The sequence below is a fragment of the Mobula hypostoma genome, chromosome 18 (genome assembly GCF_963921235.1).
Source record: "Mobula hypostoma chromosome 18, sMobHyp1.1, whole genome shotgun sequence".
NCBI lineage: Eukaryota > Metazoa > Chordata > Chondrichthyes > Myliobatiformes > Myliobatidae > Mobula > Mobula hypostoma.
Window position 1 is genome coordinate 27,395,440 of NC_086114.1, and position 24,443 is coordinate 27,419,882.

The 24,443-nt window shown below is 38.8% G+C and overlaps 2 protein-coding genes across 2 annotated transcripts in view; both read left to right on the top strand.

Moving 5' to 3' along the window:
- The window catches only part of col13a1 (collagen, type XIII, alpha 1), a 123,712-nt gene extending 111,705 nt beyond the window's left edge, over positions 1-12,007 (top strand). Inside the window, exons 32-35 of the mRNA XM_063070629.1 lie at positions 1,050-1,085; positions 2,973-3,059; positions 7,829-7,867; positions 10,037-12,007. Of these exons, the coding sequence (XP_062926699.1) occupies positions 1,050-1,085; positions 2,973-3,059; positions 7,829-7,867; positions 10,037-10,039 (165 nt within the window). The 3' untranslated portion in view covers positions 10,040-12,007. The remainder of the gene's footprint in view (positions 1-1,049; positions 1,086-2,972; positions 3,060-7,828; positions 7,868-10,036) is intronic.
- Positions 12,008-22,863: 10,856 nt separating this feature from the next.
- Positions 22,864-24,443, top strand: part of LOC134358178 (cGMP-dependent protein kinase 2) — a 71,510-nt gene continuing 69,930 nt past the window's right edge. Inside the window, exon 1 of the mRNA XM_063070175.1 lies at positions 22,864-22,915. The gene's annotated coding sequence lies outside the window, so the exon portion shown is untranslated. The remainder of the gene's footprint in view (positions 22,916-24,443) is intronic.

Here is a 24,443-nt window from a genome sequence, read left to right on the forward strand (position 1 = left end):
TCGACTGATGAGAATGTGGTGGATTTGGTGGACTCTCCGAGGTCCACTCAAATTGGGTGGAGTCAAAACCTAGATGCCGATCCTAATTCTTGACAGATGTATTGCAAGTGTGGACAGTGTTGTATATTCCAGCGTTCAATAAAGCTAGCAGGGAATTGCCTTGAAATAATCCACAAAATACTCTCTGTGAATCTCTACTATTGAAGTTATTTCAAGACTATGGATGTCTTTGGATAAAGCCTTTACATGAAACAACTCCAATTTGGGTTCCTTGGAGATCTGCCATACATCCAGTCAGCACCCTCCTCAATCAATCCAACTGAGGTGGAAGTATAATTTGTAGCTTCAAGACCTCATAAAAATAAAAACAACCCATTTGTCTACAGTAGTAGTGCAATCACTCAAATCAAGAAAGATACTCTCCTAAGGGTCTGTCTATTGGTGGGTCCTCAGATAGCTGCAGAAGCTGATCCAGGATCAACATATTCTGGTGGAATATGGACACAAGTAAGTGGTGGCTGTGGTTATTGGTTGATCAGAAGTCTTTATGAAAATGTGTGTGTTCGTAGAAATGAGAGATAGAGACTTTACAGTGGAGCAAGTTTTGCTATTCATGTGTTAATCTTGTATGTCAGCTCCAATGCCACTGCCTGTGCCCATCATATTATTGCCCTCCCCAATCAGTCTGAAAAAAAGGTGTCACTTTCAGTACAAGAATAACATGAAGTAAACACAGCCAAGAAATGATCTAATGGCTCTGCTGTTCTGATTGACTGATGGCTCACATATCATGATGTTATCTTTAGTCGATGAATAACATATCTCACTCTCAATGAGTATCTCCACAGGAAGGGAGCAGAAGTTGACAAATTTAAGACCACCATGGTCTCCAACACTTGTGCTCTCTCCTAACCTTCAATTTCATGGGTCCACTGATGGTGTCAAATCAGTGCATTCGTTGCAAGTTCATACAGTATTTATTGAGAACTATAAGTTGTGTAATATTAATTCAGCTGGAGAACGATGACCTTTGCTAATGTCTTTTACAGGGTTCACTAGGACCAAAGGGTGAAAAGGGAGGCCGGGTAAGAATGACTGGTCCTCTGCATGGTCTTGTTTGTTTGTACTGTTTTAATTTGCATGAGTTATGAGGTAAAGGTTACAAAGACAATATTTTCCTCTGAATGCTACCTTTTGGAGATGCATGAAATGTAGCAAACAATAACAGATTTTGCTCCTGATTCTGTCTGGGAATACCTGGTGAGAAAATATTTTCACCTTCGGGTTTATCAAGGTTAAGTTCTGGCCAGCTGTGGTCACAGAGTTGTACAATACAAAACCGAGCCCTTCTGCCCACCACATTCATACCAAACTATTTGCCTATCTACATTAATTTCTCACATGAGGTCCATATACTTCTATGCCTTGCCAGTTTAAGTGTCTATTGAAATGTGCCTTCAATTGTATCTGATTCCACCACCTTCCCTGGCAGAGAGTTCCAGCCGAGAGTTGTCAAAGGAATGCGCCTGTTACTTTAACTTGGGATTCTCTGAGATGTTCTGCTATCTAGCTAGACTCTGTTCTAATTGTAGGGTCCCTTCATTGGGTGTGTACACAAGTCTATTGAAACATTTACATGAATTGCACACATTAGTTGTTATAAATGGAAAATCATATTTATCTTGTTTATCTTAGTGTACATACTATTTATTACAAGTTACTATAATCTGTACATTGCACATTCAGACAGAGATGTAACGTAAAGATTTTTACTCCTCACGTATATGAAGAAATAAAGTTAATTCAATTCATCACATATATTTCCTAACTGACCAGTTTTCTGATATTTTTGCTGACAAATATACAAAACTACATGTATGTATAATTTACATGGCTTGTTATTAATGCTTTTGGGAAAAAAGGCACTTGTATGTTTTTACTTCAATCAGTGGAAAATATTACTCTAGTAGCCCGCAATGCAAAGGCAATTATAATATTCAGTGACCAGTAATATAATCTTAACCATGTGTTGTGTAACTGAAGTTAATTTTTTTTTTAAATATAGGTATAATTTTCACAATGTCTGTTTGTTTTAAACAAAAATTACATTTTAATTGAAATTGTCAACTTGGACTTCAAAAATTAAAGAATTTATTATACAAAGTAATCCAAGTTCAAACAGATATACTGTACAAATGAAAATGGTGCTAATTTGATTTTGTGTGTGACTTTTGCTAGATGCTTAAATTATACTTTGTTGTTTCTTTTTCTGTTTGCTTTTTTGCTCCTGTTTTCTTATTCCTTCCAACAGGTCTGCCTTACCCCCTTTATTCCTCCCTTCTGTTCAACATTAATCCTAGATTATCCTCCTTGCTCATTCCTGAAACAGCATTTCCTTCTTCCTGACAGTGATCCTCTTGTGCAGGCTAGTCTATAACAGCTCAGTCTCTCTTTCACCCAAACTAATGATATTCTGAACCTCTAATTCATTATATAATTTGTATGGATGTTTATAAGGAGACTCTGAGATCTAATAAAGTGCCCACTATAATTTCTTTCTATTTTCAAAGTAATATAGAACAGGGAATTGATTCAGTTTTTGGCTGTATATTCTGATCCTTAAACACCTTTTTAAAATATTTCTTGTTTAAAATTGTTTTGTGCAAAAAAGCATAACTGAATCCTCAAATGTGTTAAAATTACGCTAGTGTTTTTCAAACACAATGTGTGCTTGTTTAATCAGACAATGTCTTCAGAAACAATCTCCTGTGAATATATCTTCAGTATCGATCCTTTAAAACCTTAATGCTACTGAAGTTTACAATCAAACACAACTGTCTTAACAATTTACTCAATGATAAAGCAAGTGTAATTGAAGAGATTTGATCTAAAATCAGGAAGTGTTACTTCAACGTGTTTTCCCCTTTTTTCGTAGCATTTTATTCTTTGACTAATAAAAATATTGTTTGCAGGGGGAGAAGGGAAAGAGAGGTGCTAAAGGGCCTAAAGGGGATAAGGGAGACCAAGGAGTGCCTGGATTAGATGCACCTTGTCCATTGGTATGTTCTCATGATGTCATTGAAAATGTCAGGTATTGTAATGGAAAAATAAGGGAGGAACAAGACTACCAACCCAATAGTACCATTAACATGGAGTTCTCCAGTACAAACCTGAAGACTGCTTTTACATATTGATTTCCAATTACTTGGTCACAATTCAACTTCATTTGGCTGGAGAGTGCTGCAATGATTTTAGACCTACACCTAATGTGTGGGTTAGATAAACCAAGGCCTGATTGCTTCCCAGTTTTAAAAGTCAGTTATCAATTCTTTGCCTAGCACAACTGCCCATTTCAATTCCTAACATTGATCAAAGAACTTTGCTGATCTTTGAATTGGTCAGTGGGTCTGCTGCAGGTCTGATGGTGTTGTGTGAGAGTTTCCTTTGTGGTACTTGCTGCATATTGAAAGAAATTGCCATTTCTGGTAAAGTGTCACCTGTCACATGTTGATTTGTCTCCTCCATCATCCTCCCTCCTTTCTCCATCTATGTGAAAGTTGATTCAAAATGCACTTGTATTAACCAAGTCAGTTCATTTTGTAAACAGGGATTTCGAGGCTTTAAAGGAGAAAAAGGTGAACCGGGCTTACCTGGCCTGGATGGGCTTGACGCCCCTTGCCCATTGGTATGGTGTTACATCCCTTCCCTTCCTGCATGTTAATCATTGTAATCACTTTCATGCATGCTCGTGAATTAATAACTCTAAGTGCAACCTGATCAAGTACTGCTTCATCCCCACATAACCAACAAAACCAGTGATGGATATGCTTATTAACATAATCAGAAATTAGTTCTCATGTATTTGTTCAGTGCAATTATGAATTTGGCTACAAGTACAAAAATGCTTCAATTAAAATTGTACTCACTTTACAAATGCTGATTATAGCATTTTATGCAGAGGACCCATTACCAAATACACAAGAACACCTCAAGGCACAAGCTGTAGAGTAAAAAAGGATAACTATAATATCAAACTGACTTAATTTAGCAGCAAGCAATATAAAGTTTGACCTGTTTGTGCAGCAATGATTTAATTAGATTTCAAAAGTACTTCATTAACTAAAAGACACATGAAAAAGATATGAAAAGTGCAATTTAGATGTGGAATTAATATTCATTTTTATTCTATGGTTCTTACATTTCACCTTCAAAACTTTATATTCCTTATCGTTGTCCGTGGAAAAATTAGTGATGTGGAAATTTTTGTTGTTGCTTACGAAAATACCAATAGAGAAGAACTCTAAAACATGAAATAAGTTTAGAAATAAAGGCAAAGCTGCAGGAAATTAATTTATGAAGGTTGCGTGACTCTGAAGATGAATCCTTTTTTATATATATATAAAAGTCTCTGACACTTCATTTCCACTTTTCCCTGTATTTTGTATTTCTGAAACTAAAAACCATCCATCACTGAAACTTCTGCAAGTGAGTTAAATTTACATTTGATATTAATGTTGCACAAGACCACAATCACTCAAATAGAGAGCTATCCTGTTCTATTTATAATCCCCAATCAACACTGGTCATTTATCTCAGTGTTGTTGTGGGAGCTTGCTGCGCAACAACTGGCTGCTGCTTTTCTTACATTATAACAATGTCTGCTCTTCAGAAGTACTTCATTGGCTGTAAAGCGCAAGGACATCATGAGGTCATGAAAGGCAGTACCAAATTGCAATTTATTTTCATTCTTTGGCAATTAAACAATGCTAACCCAAATAGTTTAGCAAAGTGGCCTTATTCATTTTAGTGGCTTTGTCCTTCCTTGCAATTTCAAAAGCCAAGCATCCCTATCAAACTTTCCTTACTTATTTAATGCTGCTGCAGTAGATTTTCTTGCAGAATCATCTGTTATTTATCATATCGATGATCCTGTTTTCCTTTTCAAAACCAATTAAGAATTAACAATCTCTCACTCCTTTCCTACCCTTACCCTTGATTGCCACTTTCTAAAACCCTGCCCGGAATGCATTACAACAGAGTACCAATGGGTTCATCGTAATTACCTTAAATCATTTTTAATGCCTAAATAAATTCATCTTTTTTATGGTGCATCAGTGAGAAATCAAATTCTTTCTATTTTTGTAAGATCCAAGAGTAATCTAGGCATCCTTTCTATATTATAGAACATACTTAATTTTGTGAATATTTTAAGTATACAGATCCTGTTTTATTTGCAAAAAGGATTTTACTGAACCATTGTTCCCAGTAGCAGTGCCATGCATGACCAATAGTTTTAAGCTTGCTTAAATTTCTTGCGTTTGGAATCTATAGTTTAAAAGAAAGCATGTTGCTTACAACTGTCTAGTCATAAGCAAATGTGCATATTATTCAATGGGATACAATAATCATGTAATTTAAGAAATGCTCGTATCATTGGGTAATTTGCTAGTTGTTTAGAAATCTGGCAAAGCAGATAACAGTGTGAGAGCAAGATTTGAGCTAGTTTGCTGTGTAAGTATAGCAGGAAAGTCTTCCCTTTCAGTGTTATAGTGATGCCTCATGGCCCGGAAAATCTGATGTCAGAATTTTCCTGTGAGAACCAACATTGTTTAATATAGATTTAAGGTACAGTAGTATCAGCATTTCAGCACTGAAGTGCACTCTGTATCTCCTTTCAAGTCATATGATCTTAATCCATTTTGAAATAAGTGGTTTGGTGCCCACACTAAAATAGCAGATACAAGGAAGGTGTTAAATACATATATACTCATGACAACAATTCCTAGATCACCCAATTAAAGTCTGCTGCTTTATATAACTAGATGATAGTTTTCTAGTGGAAATCGAGCTGGCTTCATTGATTCTCTCTGGGTAGCATTTGGGATTTACTGTGATGTGTAAGGGACAATCTGCCGATTGAAGAAAGGGCTTACAAGCTCAAAATTCTATTATCCATAGTTTACCTACTGTTGAAGTCATTAGGGCCAGCAGTTCCGCCGTTCCTTAGTCTAGTACCATCTGCCTACGTTAGAGGGTTGAATAAATCACAGCATTATTGTAAACAACATGGAAGCCCATTATTTATCATGCTGAAACTAACTTCAGAATTTATGAAGCGTTCAAATACAAAATATATTCACAATGGAAGTGTCACATACTGAAAAGCTCTCAATGAATTCATGTTCCCAGTATTTCTCATTGGCATAGTCTTATCATTTGAGTGGACCTTTTAAATGTACATATGTAACAGATAAGTAAAAAAAATGTTTCTCTATAACATTGTAAACCAAAAACAAAACTCTGCTAATGTTGGGAATTTGAGCTCAGAACAGGAATTACTGCAAATACTGACCAGTTCAGGCAGTGTATCTAGAGAAAGAAGCAGAGCTAACATTTCAGGTCAATGATGATGAAGAGCTATTAGTCCAAAATATTAATGCAGGAGATCTTCAGATGCTGGAAATTCAAAGTAACATACACAAAATGCTGGAAGAACTCAGCAAGCAAAGCAGCATCTAGGGAAAGAAATGAAGAAACAACATTTCAGATCGAGGCCTTCAAGACTGGAAAAGAATGGGGAGGATGTCAGGTCTCAACCAGAAACGTTGACTCCATGGAGTCTTTTTTCCATAGATGCACCTGGCCTGCTGAGTTCCTCCAGCATTTTGTGTGTTTGACCCAGAACATCAGCTCAGTTTCCATAGGTACTGCCTGACCTGCTTGCCATTTCCAGAATCTCCTGTTTTTTCAATATATATATTTCAGTTCCCAACTAACAGTTTAATTTCTGGGATTAAGAACCAAAGCAGACCCCTATACTAGTTAAAATAAATCGAGGGATAGGTTGGTGAGGCGGACAGGGAGAAGGAGGGTTGGGAAATTCCAGGAATCAAATACATGGAAATTGAGGCAATAAAGATTATAATACACCTTTCTCAGCTTTTCAGAGGCATGGAGGTTGTTGATGTAAAGTTGTGTCTATTTAAAGAGACTAAGTATATTATTAACATGTTTCAATCTAGGCTAGTGAAATGTAATTCTCCTGTTGAATAACAGTATGATCTTCCACAAAATAACTTTGTTACTTTTCCTTGTTTTTAAAAAAAATGAAAACTACACTGCCATGACAGCAATCAAAGATCTGCGAAGTATTAATTGAAACCAAGAAGGAGGCTGTTGTAAAATCATTAGATCTATGTGATATTATCTAAGGATAACAATCAAGAAAAGTTAACATTGTTTGTAATTTTAGATTTGATAGCGGCACTTTAATTGGATTTACAAGTCAGAATGAATTTACAAGATCTCATTTCAGTTTTATCACAATAAAGAAAATGGATAAGAGCTTCTGAGTAAAATACTGAGATTTCATCAAAGGTGTTCACATCCTGATGTGTATTGACAGATAGTAAGGTGTGCCCTGAACAGAAAGCTAGATTTTGTTAGTAAAAGCAATAGTTCCTGTCTCAACACCAAAAAGGTCATTTCTTTTTCTTATTCTCCCCCCCCCCAAGTATTATTTTAATGGGGTCTCTTTCAACCATTAGACTGATTTCAATCCAGTAAACTCTTGATCAGGCGCTGTTTAAATTACAAAAACGTGTAGCTGTCAACTAACTACAATGCCCAGGTGTTGATCTCACCTTCAGTTCTTCACTGGATCTGGTTCTAGTTTCCTGTTTTCCTTAAAGGCAGTTTCAAATCACAGTTAAGATATTTAGGAAGAAGGAGCGGGAAGGGAAGCAGAACTAGAAAGTTGTTTAAATAGAAGACGTAGAACTGGATAAAAAGGAAAAGATATAAATACTTTCTTTGCTTTGAATTATAGGGTGAAGATGGTTTACCTGTACAGGGCTGTTGGAATAAAGTAAGTTGCATTAAAAATGATGGAACAGAAGCATGTTTGTGTGCTGCAGCTATCATGTGTTTTCTAATCAGAATGAAAAGTGTGTCGTCTTTGAATTGATAGGAATCTATAAGTGTGGGTAGCATGGTGGTTGCTAAGCCTGTTTGTACTGTATAGTCTGGAGCCTGTAAACAAATGCTGCATCGTTAATCCATTATTATCAGCAATTGTTTGATTTTTGGCAAGCATTCTTTTTCTGTTCACCTTTTCATGGTAATTATGAACAATGTGCCATCCTTCATCCTTCATTTGGGCCTTATAAAAATGACACCGCCAATTAGTCATGAATACGGGATGAAAATTTTGCTTCCATTTTAAACAATGTTTATGCACTGAAGAAAGTGCAAATGAATTAGTAATTACAGATTGGATCTGGAAATGCACATCAATATCTCTGAAAGGAAGAACTGTAACTATAAAATATATTTTTTAAAACTGCAAATTAAAAATGCATATGGCTAATTTATCAGCTGCAAATACTGTGAAGTGGTAGAAGTGTGTTGATACATACAAGACCATTTAAGTGCAAATTTTGACTTGATCAGAAATTATTAGATCATCCATTAAAATGTGTAAACTATTAGCGACAAGTATAAAGTATTAAAGTACTTTGACCATTGTAATGAACTCACTATTCAAAGGCTTATTTGCTGAATATAATTTTTGTCCCATTCAAATATATAATCTTAATCTAAAAATTCTGCAACCCAATATCATTTCGCAAACACTGAACACATTACAGAGTTATTATAGTAATGATGGAGAGTATTCAGCCCATTAATTCCATGCCAGACCTTTGTAGAGAAAACTGGTTAATACAATTACTATTAAATTGTGTTGTTGCCATATTAGTGAGGACATTAATTCATTTATTGTAAGTAGGTTACAATATCGGAATCAGAATTTATATCACTTGCATATGTCAGGAAATTTGCCGTGTTGCAGCAGCAGTGCATTGCAATATATAAGAATGGAAGAACTATAAATTACAATAAATATATGCAAAATTAAGTAGTGCAAAACGAGAGGGAAAAAAGTAGTGAGGTAGTGTTCATGGGTTCATTGTCCATTCAGAAATCTGATAGCAAAGGGGAAGAAGCTGTTTCTGGAAAGTTGAGTGTGTATCTTCAGGCTCCTGTACCACCACCTTCATGGTAGCAATGAGAAGAGGGCATGCACTGGATGATTGGGGGTTCTTAATAATGGATGCCACCTTTTTGAGGCATCGCTTTTGGAAGGACTCCTTGATGCTGGGGAGAACAGTGCCCATAATGGAGTTCACAACTTTCTGCAGCTTCTGATCTGGTGCAGTGGCCCCTCCACAACAGACAGTGATGCAGCCAGTTAGAATGCTCACCATGGTACATCTGTAGAAATTTGTGAGTGTCTTTGGTGACATACCAAGTCTCCTGACGCTCCTAATGAAATGTAGCTGCTATTGTACTTCCTTTGTAATTGCATCTATATATTGAGGCTTGGATAGATCTCCAGAGATATTGATAACTGGGAACTTAAAAACTGCTTACCCTTTCCACTGCTGATCCCACCAGAATCACAGTGTTATACAGCGTGAAGCTGACCCTTTGGTCCAAATCATCCATGCCGACCAAGATGTCTGTCTGGCTTTGTGCCAATTGCCTATGTTTGGCCCATTTCTATCCATGTACCTATCCAAATGTCATTTAAACATTGTAACTGCTGAGGGAAAGTATTGATCCTGCACCTTGTGAAACATGCATCCTGATGCCTTATTAATGCAATAAGGAATATGCAGCATAATGTAGCCTGTGAGATTTCAAATTGAGCTCCCTAATAATATAAACTCACACTTCTCCTCAAATAAATTTTGGAGTGGTGATTACTTCTTTGGTAAGTGGGTCAGTTCAGTCAATATGAAAAGAGAAAAGCCAGAGTCTAAAAGGGAGAATTGCACATATAAAATGATGACATTTGAATAAATTTAATAGCAAATAACTGAAGTGCTAAGTGTGTACTTTCCTCCTTGTGGCTCAGCATCAAGAACTGTGATGCAACTTATTTAAATTTGCCCTTTTATTAACTTGTTCCATGATGACTTGGTTTGAAGTGCTGGTGTTGAAACTAACTTGCATTTACTTTCTCTCTTTGCAGTGATGATGGTCTAACCTCAGAATGGAGTGTGTACATAGAATATTTATTTTTATACAGTTTTTTGCAATTATAAAAGTTACCTTTTCTAAAAATTTCATATTTTAATAGCACATTTTGTATAAATTGTATTAAATCCTGTATGTGTCTACCATTGTCTTTGTACTTGCGTATTCATCTGCTAATTTTGTTACATAATACTGCAGTTATTATTTGCATGATATTTGTGCATAATATAAAGAGCCACTGCTGCATTATAATTTATTGTATTATATGAAGTGGGCTGCCCTTAACTGCAGACCTGGTTATTTGAAGTCATTGCCCCAGACCAATTGCAAACTGTATGTATTCCTGCCAGGGATTTATTTGTGCCTTCCTGCTGATATAACACATGTTGCACAAGTGTATGTTAATCCTGGTATAAGCAAACAATCCAAATGCTTCAGCAGAGGTTGCTGGTAATGAAAACCGAGAAAAGACAGATGCATTTTTTAAAATTCTATATGTGAACCTGTATCAAGTAATCATGTCCTTTTCAGGACTAACAGCAGTAAAGAATGCTAATCTGTTGTCCTAGCATTTTCATACCAGCTGTGGTTAATGTTTAAGTGTTAACCTTCAGTCCTTGCAAATTCTTAAGTGTTACCACAACTCTTGTTAATAGTTGCATGGTGTGGAATAAGCTGATGAAATTGCTGGGTGCAATAACCCTCGGAAAGCTACAGCCTCCTTTCCTTGCTGAAGTTGATTTCAGTATTAAGTATAGCAGAAGACACCAATAAAGACATCATTTGACATGGTCCACAAGAATAAGGCTTTCTGTTTGTTTTTAGCTAATTGCACGATTCCAAGAAATACCATTAACACAACTTGCAAGCTTTAATATATTCTACAGTTTAGAATATATATGTAAACTGTTACAAGATGACAATGTTCTTCTACTAGCCACCTTCCTCCAAATTAGTTGCTTTAGTACCTCTAAGATGAGCAATTTCCAACCCATAGAGTCACTGCTATCAAATTTGCGTTTTTCTCAGCCTTCCAAAAGTCATAAAGCAGGAGTTTCCAACCTTTGTTATGGCATGGATCAATACCATTAAGCATGGGATCCATGGACCCCCAGGTTGGGAACCCCTGTCATAAAGCAACAAAGGCCAAGGAAAGCATTCAGCATTGTGTTCTTTTCCCATACTGCCTCATTGGTAGAATTCCAATCGATCCTCCCCTCTCCTGCTATTTCTCATTAGCCGACAGATTTTCTTTCTTTATCAATCATTTATCCAATTCCCTTATTGAGTCAGCCTCCACTGGCCATTCCAGTAGGAGGGCAGCTAATGAAGGAAGGATACACAAACCTGCAAAGGTTCATTAATCTGTGCGTGCACCAACTAACAATTTTCAGGCAAATGTTTAGCATGGAGTGCTTCTGAATTTAGTATTACCTGTTACAGTTCCTGTTCCCGGTTCATAGATTACAATTTACAATTGACCTAACATCAGGTGCTTTTTTTTTGGAAGGGGGTTCCAAACTTCTACCACTTCATGCACATTCTGTTCTTCAAAAAACTTGCCTCATACTTTTAATCTATATTCTCTCACCTTGGCCCACAACATTTGGCAAAAACATTTTCCTTTAGTATCCTGAAAATTTAAATCAAGTTGCCCCTAGCATTCTAATTCCAAGGCATACACAGAGTCTGAGTGATTATTCTTTTTAATTTTGCACTTGAATACTCTTGGTGTCCATATGTGAACCTAAACTCTCCAAGCCCAATATCTCTCCCCCACTAGATGTGGTCTAATCAGAGTTTTCAATAGCTGCATTATAACCTCATAAATCCGGACATATGTTCAAACCTCAGTGTTTAGTTAGCCTCTTTGATTATGTTTGTATCTCCTCATAATGGTTTAATCATCTAAGTACAGAGGATGCTCACTACCAGATCCCTTTAGAATTCCAGTTCCAAGTATTTGAACATTTCATAAACATGAGAAATTCTGCAGATGCTGAAAATCAAAAACACCACCCACAAATTGCTGGAGGAACTCAGCAGGTCAGGCAGCATCCATGGAAACGAACAAACAGTCAACATTTCAGGCTGAGACCCTTCTTCAGGACTGGAAAGGAATAAAAAGGTGGGGGGAGGGGAACGAGGATAGCTAGAGCTGGAATGAAAGTGTGGGGGAGGATTTCTCATGCTCTTAATCTCCTCACTAACTTTCAATTCCCTGGCCCTGCCTGCTTCATTTTTCATGATGGATGTCTAGTCCTTATACAATTCAATCCCCCATCAAGAAGTCTTTAAAGCTGCCTGCTTCTTTCTCAACAAAAGAACCAACCAGTTCTCCTCCACCATCTGCCAGAACTGGTTCCCATCCTCTCAATTTCTACTTTGGCTCCTCCAACTTTCTCCAGACTCGAGGGGTAGCCATGGGCCCCAACTATGCCTGCCTTTTTGTCGTCTATGTTGAACAGTCCATGTACAAAGCCTTCCCCGATAATGCTCCCAAACTCTTCCTCCATTCCATTGACGACTGCACTGGTGCTGCTTCATGCATCCATGTTGAGCACATCAAGTTCATCAACTTTGCTTCCAACTTCTACCCTGCCCACAATTTCACTTGGTCCATTTCTGACACCTTCCTCCCCATTCTCGATCTTTCTGTCTCCATCTCTGGAGACAAACTATCAGCCAATATCTATTATGAACTTACCAATTCCCACAGCTATCTTGACTATATCTCTTCTCAACCTGTCTCCTGTAAAAATGCTATTCCTTTTTCTCATTTCCTTCGTCTCCACTGCTTCTGTTCCCAGGACGAGTCTTTCCTTTCCAGGACTTGTGATGTCCTCTTCTTCAAAGAACATGGTTTCTCTTCTTCCACCATTGCTGCTGCCTTCCATTTCTTGAACATCTACGCTCACCCCATCTTCCAGCCTCTTTACCTACCAATCCATGAGCCTCTAAATCGAATACATCATTTTCTGCAACTTCCACCATCTCCAAAGGGATCCTACCATCAAACACATCTCTACCTCCACCCCTCTTTTTTTTTTTTTGCAGGGATCACTACCTCTGAGATTCCCTTGTCTGTTCATCCCTCCCCACTAATCTCCCTGGGCTTATCCCTGTAAGTGGCTAGAGTGCTACATCTGCCCATCCACCTTCTCCCTCACCTCCATTCAGAGCCTCAAGCAGTCATTCCAGGTGAACAACACTTCACCTGCAAATCTGCTGGGGTCATCAGTTGTGTTTTGTGCTCCCAATGTGGCCTGCTCTACATTGGTGAGACCTGTCATAAACCGGGGGACCATTTCGTCAAGCACCTCTGCTTCGCCTGCCAAAAGCAGAACTTCCCAGTTGCCAAACATTTTAATTCCAATTCCCATTCCCATTCCCATTCTGACATTTTGATCCATAGCCTCCTGTTTTGCCACAATGAGGCCACTCTCAGGATGAAGGAACAACACCTTATATATCTGGTAGCCTCCAACCTAATGCCATGAATATTGATTTCTCCTTCTGATAAAATTTTATCTTTCCCCTCCCCTCTTCTTCTATTCCCCACTCTTTGCTCTTTCCTCTTCTCACCTGCTTATCACATCCCCCCTGAAGCCCACCTCCTTTCTCCTATGGTCCATTATCCTCTCAGATTCCTTCCTCTCTAGCCCTTCACCTTTCCTATTCACATGTCTTCACCTATCACTTAGCTATCCTCCTTCCCCTCCCCTATCTTTTTATTCCCCCTTCGTTTCCAGTCTAGAAGAAGGGTCTCAGTCTGAAACATCAACTGTTTGTTCATTTCCATAGATGCTGCCTGACCTGTTGAGTTTCTCCAGCATTTTATGTATGTTGCTTTGAGCTTTTCATGCATCCTTACCTTCTCTGACTTAAAAGTAGCTGATGTCACGTTTACTCACATTGAGATCCATTTGTCAAAGTTCTGCATCTATAATATCTCTTTGCAATTGTATTCTTTTGCCAGTTAGTTAATAATGTAATCCTTCTTTCTTTTACCAATCATGACTCTTCTACACTGTCAGCAAGAAATAGGATGAATATTTCAGGGCCCTAGAGAGATCCCGACAGGAGATCTCGTTGCATCCTATTGGATAGAATATCTGTTTATTCCTCCTCTTCCTCCTCTATCTCAGCCAAGTTACTGGCCAGATTAATATTTTGTCTTTAATTCCATGAGCTTCAAGTTCTCAGCAGTCTTTCAACAAATATCTTCACAATGTTCATACAGATAATATTCCTAGACACTGCCCTGTCTATAGCTTCAAAGGTGAGAATGTGGTAATGGTATTGGAGTAATAAGAGAAGTAGGTGAGCAAAGGTATGGGTTAGAATCCTGCTCAAGACTTGGGGAATTAATAATTATATAAACTGAAATGATAAGATTGTTAATAGAAATGGCTGCCATATTCCCATAAATGGAAATCTGGTTCAATTAACCTATCCTATCAGCTTGGGGTGTTGGAGGAGGAAACTTCACACAGCCACGGGGAGAACACACAAACTCCATACAGACAATACCCAAGGCCAAGATCAAACTGGGGTCTCCAGAGCTCTGCATCAGCAGCACAAACTGATCAATATGTGACTCTGGACAAGAGCAAAGTAGTTGGCGCTGAAATGATCTGCTTCTGCACAAAACCTTTACCGAATAGTAAAGAATAAAACTAGACAAACTGTTCAGCAAAAACCTAGGTACCATTTTCAGATCTGACAATGAACCTCAATCAATCCCTATATGGTGTTTTATCAGCATTTGAGAACTTGTCCCTAAGATAGAAGAGCTGTCCTTCAAGCATAATGTTGTCCTTCCCAAAAGAATATTGTAACCAACATTCCCAACTATTCCTCCACTTCGGCAGCAGGAAAGAGTTTAGAGTCAGGAAGGGAAGCAGTGACTCTGGGAGACTTCAGTGATGGCCCTAGACTTGGTCATACTTCATTGATCCCGGGGGAAATTGGTTTTCATTACAGTTGCACCATAAATAAATAGTAATAAAACCATAAATAGTTAAATAGTAATATGTAAATTATGCCAGGAAATAAGTCCAGGACCAGCCTATTGGCTCAGGGTGTCTGACCCTCTAAGGGAGGAATTGTAAAGTTTGATGGCCACAGGCAGGAGTGACTTCCTATGACGCTCAGTGTTGCATCTCGGTGGAATGAGTCTCTGGCTGAATGTACTCCTGTGCCCAACCAATACATTATGTAGTGGATGGGAGACATTGTCCAAGATAGCATGCAACTTGGACAGCATCCTCTTTTCAGACACCGCCGTGAGAGAGTCCAGTTCCATCCCCACAACATCACTGGCCTTACGAATGAGTTTGTTGATTCTGTTGGTGTCTGCTACCCTCAGCCTGCTACCCCAGCACACAACAGTAAACATGATCGCACTGGCCACCACAGACTCGTAGAACATCCTCAGCATTGTCTGCCAGATGTTAAAGGACCTCAATCTCCTCAGGAAATAGAGACGGCTCTGACCCTTCTTGTAGACAGCCTCAGTGTTCTTTGACCAGTCCAGTTTATTGTAAATTCGTATCCCCAGGTATTTGTAATCCTCCATCATGTCCACATTGACCCCCTGGATGGAAACAGGGGTCACCAGTATGTTAGCTCTCCTCAGGTCTACCACCAGCTCCTTAGTCTTTTTCACATTAAGCTGCAGATAATTCTGCTCACACCATGTGACAAAGTTTCCTACCGTAGCCCTGTATTCAGCCTCATCTCCCTTGCTGATGCATCCAACTATGGCAGAGTCATCAGAAAACTTCTGAAGGTGACAAGACTCTGTGCAGTAGTTGAAGTCCGAGGTGTAAATGGTGAAGAGAAAGGGAGATAAGACAGTCCAGAAAACCAATTTCCCTTGGGATCAATAAAGCATGAATATGACTATGGCCCTAGACTTTGTGAAACTTCATGCCATCAACTGAAGCACGGGGTAGGATCTCCTGTTACTTACAGTCTCCTTTACCTTTTATTATTGTACTTCTCTATATAGAACATTAAAAAGACCCTATCGTATCTGCCTCCTCCACCTTCGCCAGCAGCCCATTCCAAGCTTTCACCGCTCTCTGTATAAAAAACTTACCCCTGACATCTTCTCTGAATCTAATTCAAAGCACCTTAAAACCTCTCGTGCTAGCCATTTCAGCCCTGGGAAAAAGCCTCTGACTATCCACATGATCAAAGCCTCTCATCATCTTATACATATGATTATACTCTGGGTGAAGGGAACTTAGTAGCATCACCATTGGCCAAGCTCGTATTTGTATTTTCTTACAATATAGGAAGCTGTTCAGCCCAGTGTCCATATTGGTTCTTGGAGCATCCCAGTTATTTACCTCTACTCTTATATGTTCACTTCCCTAGCAACTCTTCCACCCTTCTACACTAGGGGTAATTTACAGTGGTGGGAGTTGTGCATCAGTGGCTGGGGGCCACATGCCCCTGTCTCCTGAAGGTTATGGTCATCAGATAACTGGAGGTCAGGGAGTCAGTGAAAAGTCTAGTCCTCACTAACCTACCTGTCTCATATACACTTCTCCTTCACAATATTGTTAATGAATATGGAGAACTAGTCCCACTTTTGTTGAAAACAGCTTTGTTGTGATGAATTGTACTGCGATGTTGCTCAACAGAACAGATGGCTCAGAAAGGAGCATAATACACTAGTACAAGTCGTTAGCAGAACAGTATTACTTCCCATCACCCTATTTAAATCTTTGTGAATCTGTATCTCCCTCACTTCCACACCCAGAGGCCAATCCCTGTTCAAGGAGAAATGTAAAAGGCAAGCAATCAAACACGTCAAAATTAAAGAGTCCATTAGCGAAGCTACATCACAAGCTAAACTGTAAAAGCAGCACATTTTTCAGAGTTATAAAAGTTGTATTGCACAGATATGGCACTACAGTCCACTAATGTCCACACCAATCTTTCTGCCCACCAACAATGATCTCTTTTGCTTGCATCTTCTCAGTTTGCTCTATTTATAGAACTCTAATGTCCTCCAGCCAATTATCAAATTAGTTGCAATTGCATCTACTGTCAATGATGCTTGACAGTTAAAAGTTTACAGGAGCATGAGGTTCAATGGATGTCCCTTCCCTCAAAGATGTAGTCCAAGGTGTGAGTGCAAGCAACAAAGCAGAAGCATTAGCTGTCTGGAGTTACAAATCTTAGTGTTGTTATAGAACTCAGTTCACTCTCCATGATACCAAGGTGGCTGTGCACAGATATAGCAAATGCTGTTAGTCCTATCAACATCCTAGTTGTGCTGTTAATGGCTTGAGACCCAGAACTGACAACATTTACAAATCTGGTGGTCCAGCATCCACCTGACATTACGTAAAAATTGTACAGGTAGGTCCAATCCTTTAAAGACAGTGTAATCCCAAACCATCAGTCTACTTCTGCACACCAGCAAGTGAAGGCATTCTCAAGCTGCTTACTGATGCTTATTTTGGGTAGTATATGTTGACATAGCTGTACTTTGATAATAAATTTACCTTGAACTTTGAGTCCTTCACATGCTGGCAGATTCTGTCCACCTAAAATTTTGCAGGCATACATTCTACTCAAACCATTGCTTCTTGAATTGAGTGAATGGTGGAAAATTATAGGTGGGGCATTGTGATGTTCTCACCAACTTGCTTTAAACCCTGGAGGGAAACCATCTGATGCTGAGATAGTGGGGCAGGATACAATTATGGTAGTGTTAGAGTCACAGAATGATACAACTCAGTTACAGTCTCTTCTGCCAATCTGGTCCATGCCAAACATTAACCATCCATTTGCACTAATCCTATATTAATTCCTTTTAAAAAAATTTTTCCCCCATTCTCATCAGCTCCTCCCAGATTCCACTAATCACCTGCACACTATAGTAACAAATAATCTACCACCCTGCACATGTTCATGATGTGGGAGGAAACCAGAGGAAGCTCAAGGAGATCATGCAAACTCCACTGAGACAGTATCCAAATTCAGGACTGAACTCAGGTCACTGGCAATGTGAGGGGAGCAAGTCTATTAGCTGTTCATGAACACTATGGTCTATAACCTTGGGTTTAACTACCGTCCGATAGATCAAGCAATCCAGCCAACAGATAAATTAACTTTTTCCCATACAAGTGCTTCAGCCAGGAGTGCAGATTAGTAACCTGTCAATCTGTTTGCTGCAGTGAAGTGCATGTATCTTTCTGCTCTTGCTACTGTACGTGCAGTGTGTGGACTTTGCTCGTGACTGCCACCTGGAGTGGCCAACACTGAATAATTTTTTTACCTACTACTAGGGTCAAACTCCGTGGCTAAATGTTAAAAAGTAATGGATTTAGCCAGAGCCGGCATGATTTGTAAAGGGCTGCAGAGCAACGTTCCATGGCTGCTCGTCAAAAAAAAAGTTTGACACAAAAATAATGGAGGAACAGCTTGCTGGAGGTTACAGAGTGTCAGAATGGGACTTCTGCTGTACAGTGGCCATTTGTGTGCCGTAGTCGCTGAGATCTGTGGATTGAGCCAAGTCCTTCCTTGTACATCCGGAGGAGCAGCAAACATCCACATGCATTTTGACTATGGGACTAAGGGGTCTGTTTTGCTCTGACCCTGATCTTTTACACAAGAACGCTCTGTCGAGCAATTTCTTTTAATACATATTTTGGTAGATCTTTAGCGAGAAGGCCACAGTCACTGTGGATTTATTTTTTCTCTTTCTCCTGAAAGAGGAAGAGATAACTACACTGCCAAGTATGAAATGATTCCTTTTAACATGTGCTTTAGAGAACTGCCCAGAACTGCTGGCAGTTTTCATCTTTTTTTTAAATGATGATATTTCAATGACTTAGACTAGTTTGTTTAAATAAGTAATTGGTATCATCACCTTTCTTTGAATCAAAGCTTGTTTTGTTATTTTTCCTGCATTTTGAATGTTTTTATTATTATTATGGTGGGAAAGAATTTATTCCATTCTCCCAGTGAATCGATGATCTATTTCTTGGACAACTGATTTGGATTTTTTAAATTTATTTTTTAAAAACTATACATGCAAATCAAGAGCCCTGTTGATCAGACACAAACCAGACCAGAGTAATTAATGCTAAAGTCTCTGTTTTAAGGTAAATGATGCTTCTCATGTCAATCTGACGATGGAAGTGATCAGTGTATATTGTAGAGAAACCCTATGTTTTAACAAAACATAACTGGTCTGCAGAGCAATAATATCATTTTTATAGCCTACGAAAATCATATTTGTAACCACTTATGCATGCTTGATAACAATGTTACTTTTTAATAATTGCGATTTATATGGCACATGCCTTTTTAATATGGCTATATGAGGCATCCATTCATTCCTATCCAAGCAATCATTTTTGCTTTTGTAAGTTGTAATGTTATTGAAGATGATGAAATTCCATTTTGCTGTAATTCCTGATACAGCTCAGAGGCCATTCAACCCATCATGCATGTGCCAGCTCGTTGGCTGATCAGCCTACCTTCTATCAAACCACTGCCTTCACAATCAGTGCTGTAGCTTGAACACATATAACATACGTTGTTATTACATTAGCTCCAGCAAGTTGATTGGTTCAATTTATACTTGCAAGATATATGGACTTTACTGTACATGCAAATCAAAGAGAAAAAAAAAACAAAGAGATGTAAAAATTACTTTTAAGATTTTCTAAATAATGATTCTCAGTAAACAATATATTTTGACTTCTGAAATTTGATCCAACACATTTTCTTATCCTTGTATTCTGATAATGCTTGGGGACTTGTCACTTTTTGTTCACTTCTGTTTTACTCCAAGTATCGTAGCTATGGGAGATATTAGCTACTGTCATCACATAGTTACAGAAGCAATATGTGCTATGTGTTCATCTTTAATGGTATGTTTTAACGCAATATTCAATTTTGAATTCATATTGCATAACTTATTTTTAATGCTTTTGAATAAATTTGTTGAAGTGTATACATTAACATTAACAATCACAAAAAAGACATTTACAAATTTTTTTATATCAAGATTTGTTTTTGTAGCATAAGATGTATGATATTATAAAAATAATTGTAAATGAACTTGTATTATATTTTTTGAGTTTATTATTACCAAGTACATTGAAGGAGGATAATAAATATGACTCCATTTTCCAGTTTTATTTTTGGTGAAGCGGTAGAGGTCTGTTTGCTGACAGAGTCTTTTTGCTGGTCATTCACATTTACTAATTGCATGCAGAAACTTTGACTGTATGTACATCTCATTTTTAAGAAATCTATTTTTCAAAAAAAAGGTATTTTACTTTACTCTTCCTGTGCCTTTAATGCAGGAAACTTTACCACTGTGTGTGGGATTCTGATATGAAAATAATGAACGTTTTACCCTATGGAATTATAAAAGGCTTTGGATAAATTGTGGCTTATGACAACATTTGGCTTATCTGTTTTTGTTATATCTACTGTACAGAACATAAAATTTTAAGATTGAAACTCCACTCTGTTGTTTCTTTATTAATGATGATATATGGAGAAAGAACTGTATTAGTGCCTAGAGCTACCAGTGATTTAATTATGGTTCAAACCATCCTCTGTTTTCAAGTAACATTTAAAACAGAATTAAGAAAGAGCTGGCTTCCGGTTTGTGAATAGGGACTACAAAATGAAAGAGTGTGTTAAGTAAAGTAACACATTCAAAATGCTGGAGAAATTCAGCAGGTCAGGCAACATCTATGGAAAGGAATAAACAGTCAACGTTTCAGGCCGAGACCTTTCATCAGGACCCTTCAGTCATGCCTGGTGAAGGGTCTCAGCCCAAAACTTCGACTGTTTCTCTGTTCTGTAGATGCTACCTGACCTGCTGTGTTCCTCCAGCATTTTGTATGTATTACTCTGGATTTCCAGCATTTGCTGAAGCTCTTATGTTTATGTTAAGTGAAGTGACTTAACAATTAATCTTGGGAAAAATCACAGTTGCTGCTTCACATGCTATACAAAATAAACACTTAACCAATTTACATGGTTGGGTTACAAAGCCCCTCTGACTGACTACGTCCACATTACACCGGATAATTTTGAAAACAAAGCTTTTTCTCTTCGTTTTGACCTTCTGTCCACACTGAAACGGCGTTTTCATCCCCTGAAAACGGAGATTTTCAGAAACGATCTCCAAAGTGAATAAATCTGAAAACGCCTAAAATCCGTTGTAGTGTGTACGGAGAAACAATGAATTCTGAGCCTAGATTTGACTAATGTTTACTTTGAGAATGTTCCCAAGAATAATTGACTGAAGAGAGGAAACTGATGCCATTCCACCTTTTAAGAAAGAAGAAACCAATGGTATCACAGTGAATATTTTCAAATGCAGCCTTCCCACAATTGAAAAATCATATGAATCTAACTAAAACAAATAGCAAATGAATTATTTTTGGCAAAAAGGCAAGTAATGCATTATTTTGCAGCTGGAAGTACTCTCACTTCTGTGTCATAAGGTTGTAGATTCAATCAAGTCTTTCTCTAAAGATGCAACTATGAAAATCTAGGCTACTGCATCATGGCACTGTGAGGAAGTGTGCACTGCTAAAAGTGCCTTCAGGGTGGTACATTGAACTGAGGCTCTGTGTGCTTAAGTGGATGCAAAAACACATTTCAGCTGTTTCCAAGAAAAACAGAATAATCCCAGTTAATATTTATGCCTCATTCAACGTAAGAGGAATTATCTATACATTATTGTAGTACTATTTGTGGGAGATTCCTGTGCCCAATTTGGCTGCTGCATGTCACAATATCTTAAAATGAGATTGTAGTTGGCATGTTTCTAATGTTTACAGATGGCACCAAAATTGGTGGCATAGTGGACAGTGAAGATACTAGCAGGATCTAGACAAACTGGAAAAATGGGCCATGGTAAGGAAATTGGGGTTTGACTCAGAGAAGTGAAAAAACTGCATTTTTGCCAAGTTAAAACACTGTGGGGATTATGCAATAAATGGCAGGGCCCTGGTTAGTGCTGTAGAGTGGAGACTTAGAGGAGGATGGTGAAGGAGGCATTTGGCACAGTCATGCTTTATTGGACAGGGCACTGACTGTACAAGATGTTGGGAGGCATGGAGTTTTGTGTTTAGTTCTGGTCACCCCGCTACAGGAATGATGTCATTGAGATGGACAAATGGAAGAAAAGATTCATAAGGATGATACTTAAACTGGAGGGTTGTTATATTTACTGTAATGATTTGATGAGTTCGGATTTGGATTTGGATTGACCCGTGATGAGCTTAAGATGGGATAGTTTCGAGACCTGTATCAGTAGATTTCTCTGCTTTACATTGTACCAGTGCCCAATTTTTAAAAAATCACAATATAATTGTAGAACACGATCTAACGTTATACAGTATAAGGTGCTCACTGTCCATTCTTCTAACGAAGCAAACACGCTAACTGAAAAAATGCTCTCTGCCTTTTCTTCTTAGCTAGCCCGAGATATTTTGCATCTACTGCTCTCGACTTGTTGATCATCTTGTCGTTTCCTCATTGCGGTTAAGCCTGACAGAGAAATCGAGTTTTATTTGAACTAAAAGCTTTTCAAGGCAAACTTCAACCCCGTCCGAGAATAGGTTAAATGATCTTGGCAAGATGTCAAACCCCGCTAATGATTCCAATGTGGGAATCAACCAGCGTCGCGGCTGGTGTCCAACTCAAATTCTTTTCACGCAGTACGTCTTATCGGTAAATCTAAACTCTAATTAATTCAAGCCAATGTCAAATACAACCTCTGTTCACACCACCAAGTAATCCTTTTGAGTCCATCTTTGTCTCGAAGTGGAGGAAGGAAGCTGTAGACTTGTCAGAAAGAATTAAGATAAATGTAAATAAAGCATGATCTTCTCGGACTTCAAAGCGCGCGAAGCGTGCCAAATCCATAACGGATATTTAGCATGACCAAACTGTCATATCAGTCGAGCGCTCAATATGTTATCTTTCCTTGAGTACGAAGGATGTGGAGTTCACGTTAACTTTGGAAGGCAGATCCGCCGCTACGGCCCGTCCTGCTTCTCTTCAAACGGTGGACACTAAAAAGTCCTGGGTCCGCGTAGCAGGCGCTGAGGTAGGGAGCGGCGTGTTTGAAGTTAGCAGATGCTGCTCCAGACTTAAGGTTTTCACTTCCAGGAATGAAATACGTTAGCTGGTCTGATTTTTTTTTTGAAACAACTAGATCTAGATAACCAATTAACCTGTTGTCCATCAACCTTGCTGCAGTGGTTGATAACTAGTCGCAAAAACGACCATGAGTGGATTTGGTGTTCCACGGCGAGATTTGATGATCTGGAACATGCTGCACCGAACGGCAGTGGATGAAGATTCAAGAGCAACCGCAAAGAGAAGCTGGATAACAATGAGCAGGGCTGTGGGAAGGGTGGGGGGGGGGGGCTGGGGCTAAATCATTGAGACAAATGTTCTGCTGTACACTGTACGTAGTGGTTAGGGCATTCACTTTCCAGTGCCTGTTGTACGGCCGGAATTCGATCCCGCCGCTGTCTGTAAGGGTTACCACACACAAAATACTGGAGGATTTCAGCAAGTCAGCTACGGAGTGAAATAAATATGTGCGTCCTCCTCCCAACCGCGATGGGTTTCATTCGGCACCTCCGCCCCCCTCCCATTCCAAAGATTTAGGGTTAGTGATGCGGCCGGAAACTGCGACAATGACGCAAGTAGCGCATTTTATTGTATGTTTCGATGTACATTTGACAAATAATGGGTCACTAACACTGCCCTGCCATGTCTACTACAGTCTTTAAATGATTTCAACTTTGCTATCTGTCAACTTTAGCCGTAGGTTCCCCAAAATGTCCTAGCAAGGTCACAAATTGGGAGAAGATAGGGGAGGGACCGGTAGGACCAAGGGAATGTCTGTCTATATTTATGCCATGGGGATAAATTGTGGATGAAGCCGTCCAGTTGATAATTTTTATTGATGTTGATTTAGAAGCATCTTTAAATTTGTAGGCAATGGGTAACTTGTGGCGCTGCGGTGGTGCGGTGAGTAGAGCCGTTGCTTCAGCGCTCTACTGTCCGAGGTTCAGTCCTGACCCCAGGCGCTGTCCGTGTGGAGTTTGCATGTCCTTCCTGTGTGGGTTTCCTCAGCATGTCCTGGTCTCTTGCCAAAGACATATATTTTGGTAGGTTAATTGGTTATTATAAACTGCTTCCGGTGCACAAGCGAGTGGTTTAACTGATTGGAAAGTGGGGAAATTAAGAGTTGAATGAATGTGGGATTAGTGAGAATAGATGCCAGAAAGTCAATATGGATCTACTGGACTGAAGTGCATGCTTCAATACTGCATGATTCTAAACACAAAATGGGTTGGGGTTACTGATCCAACTCATTCCCA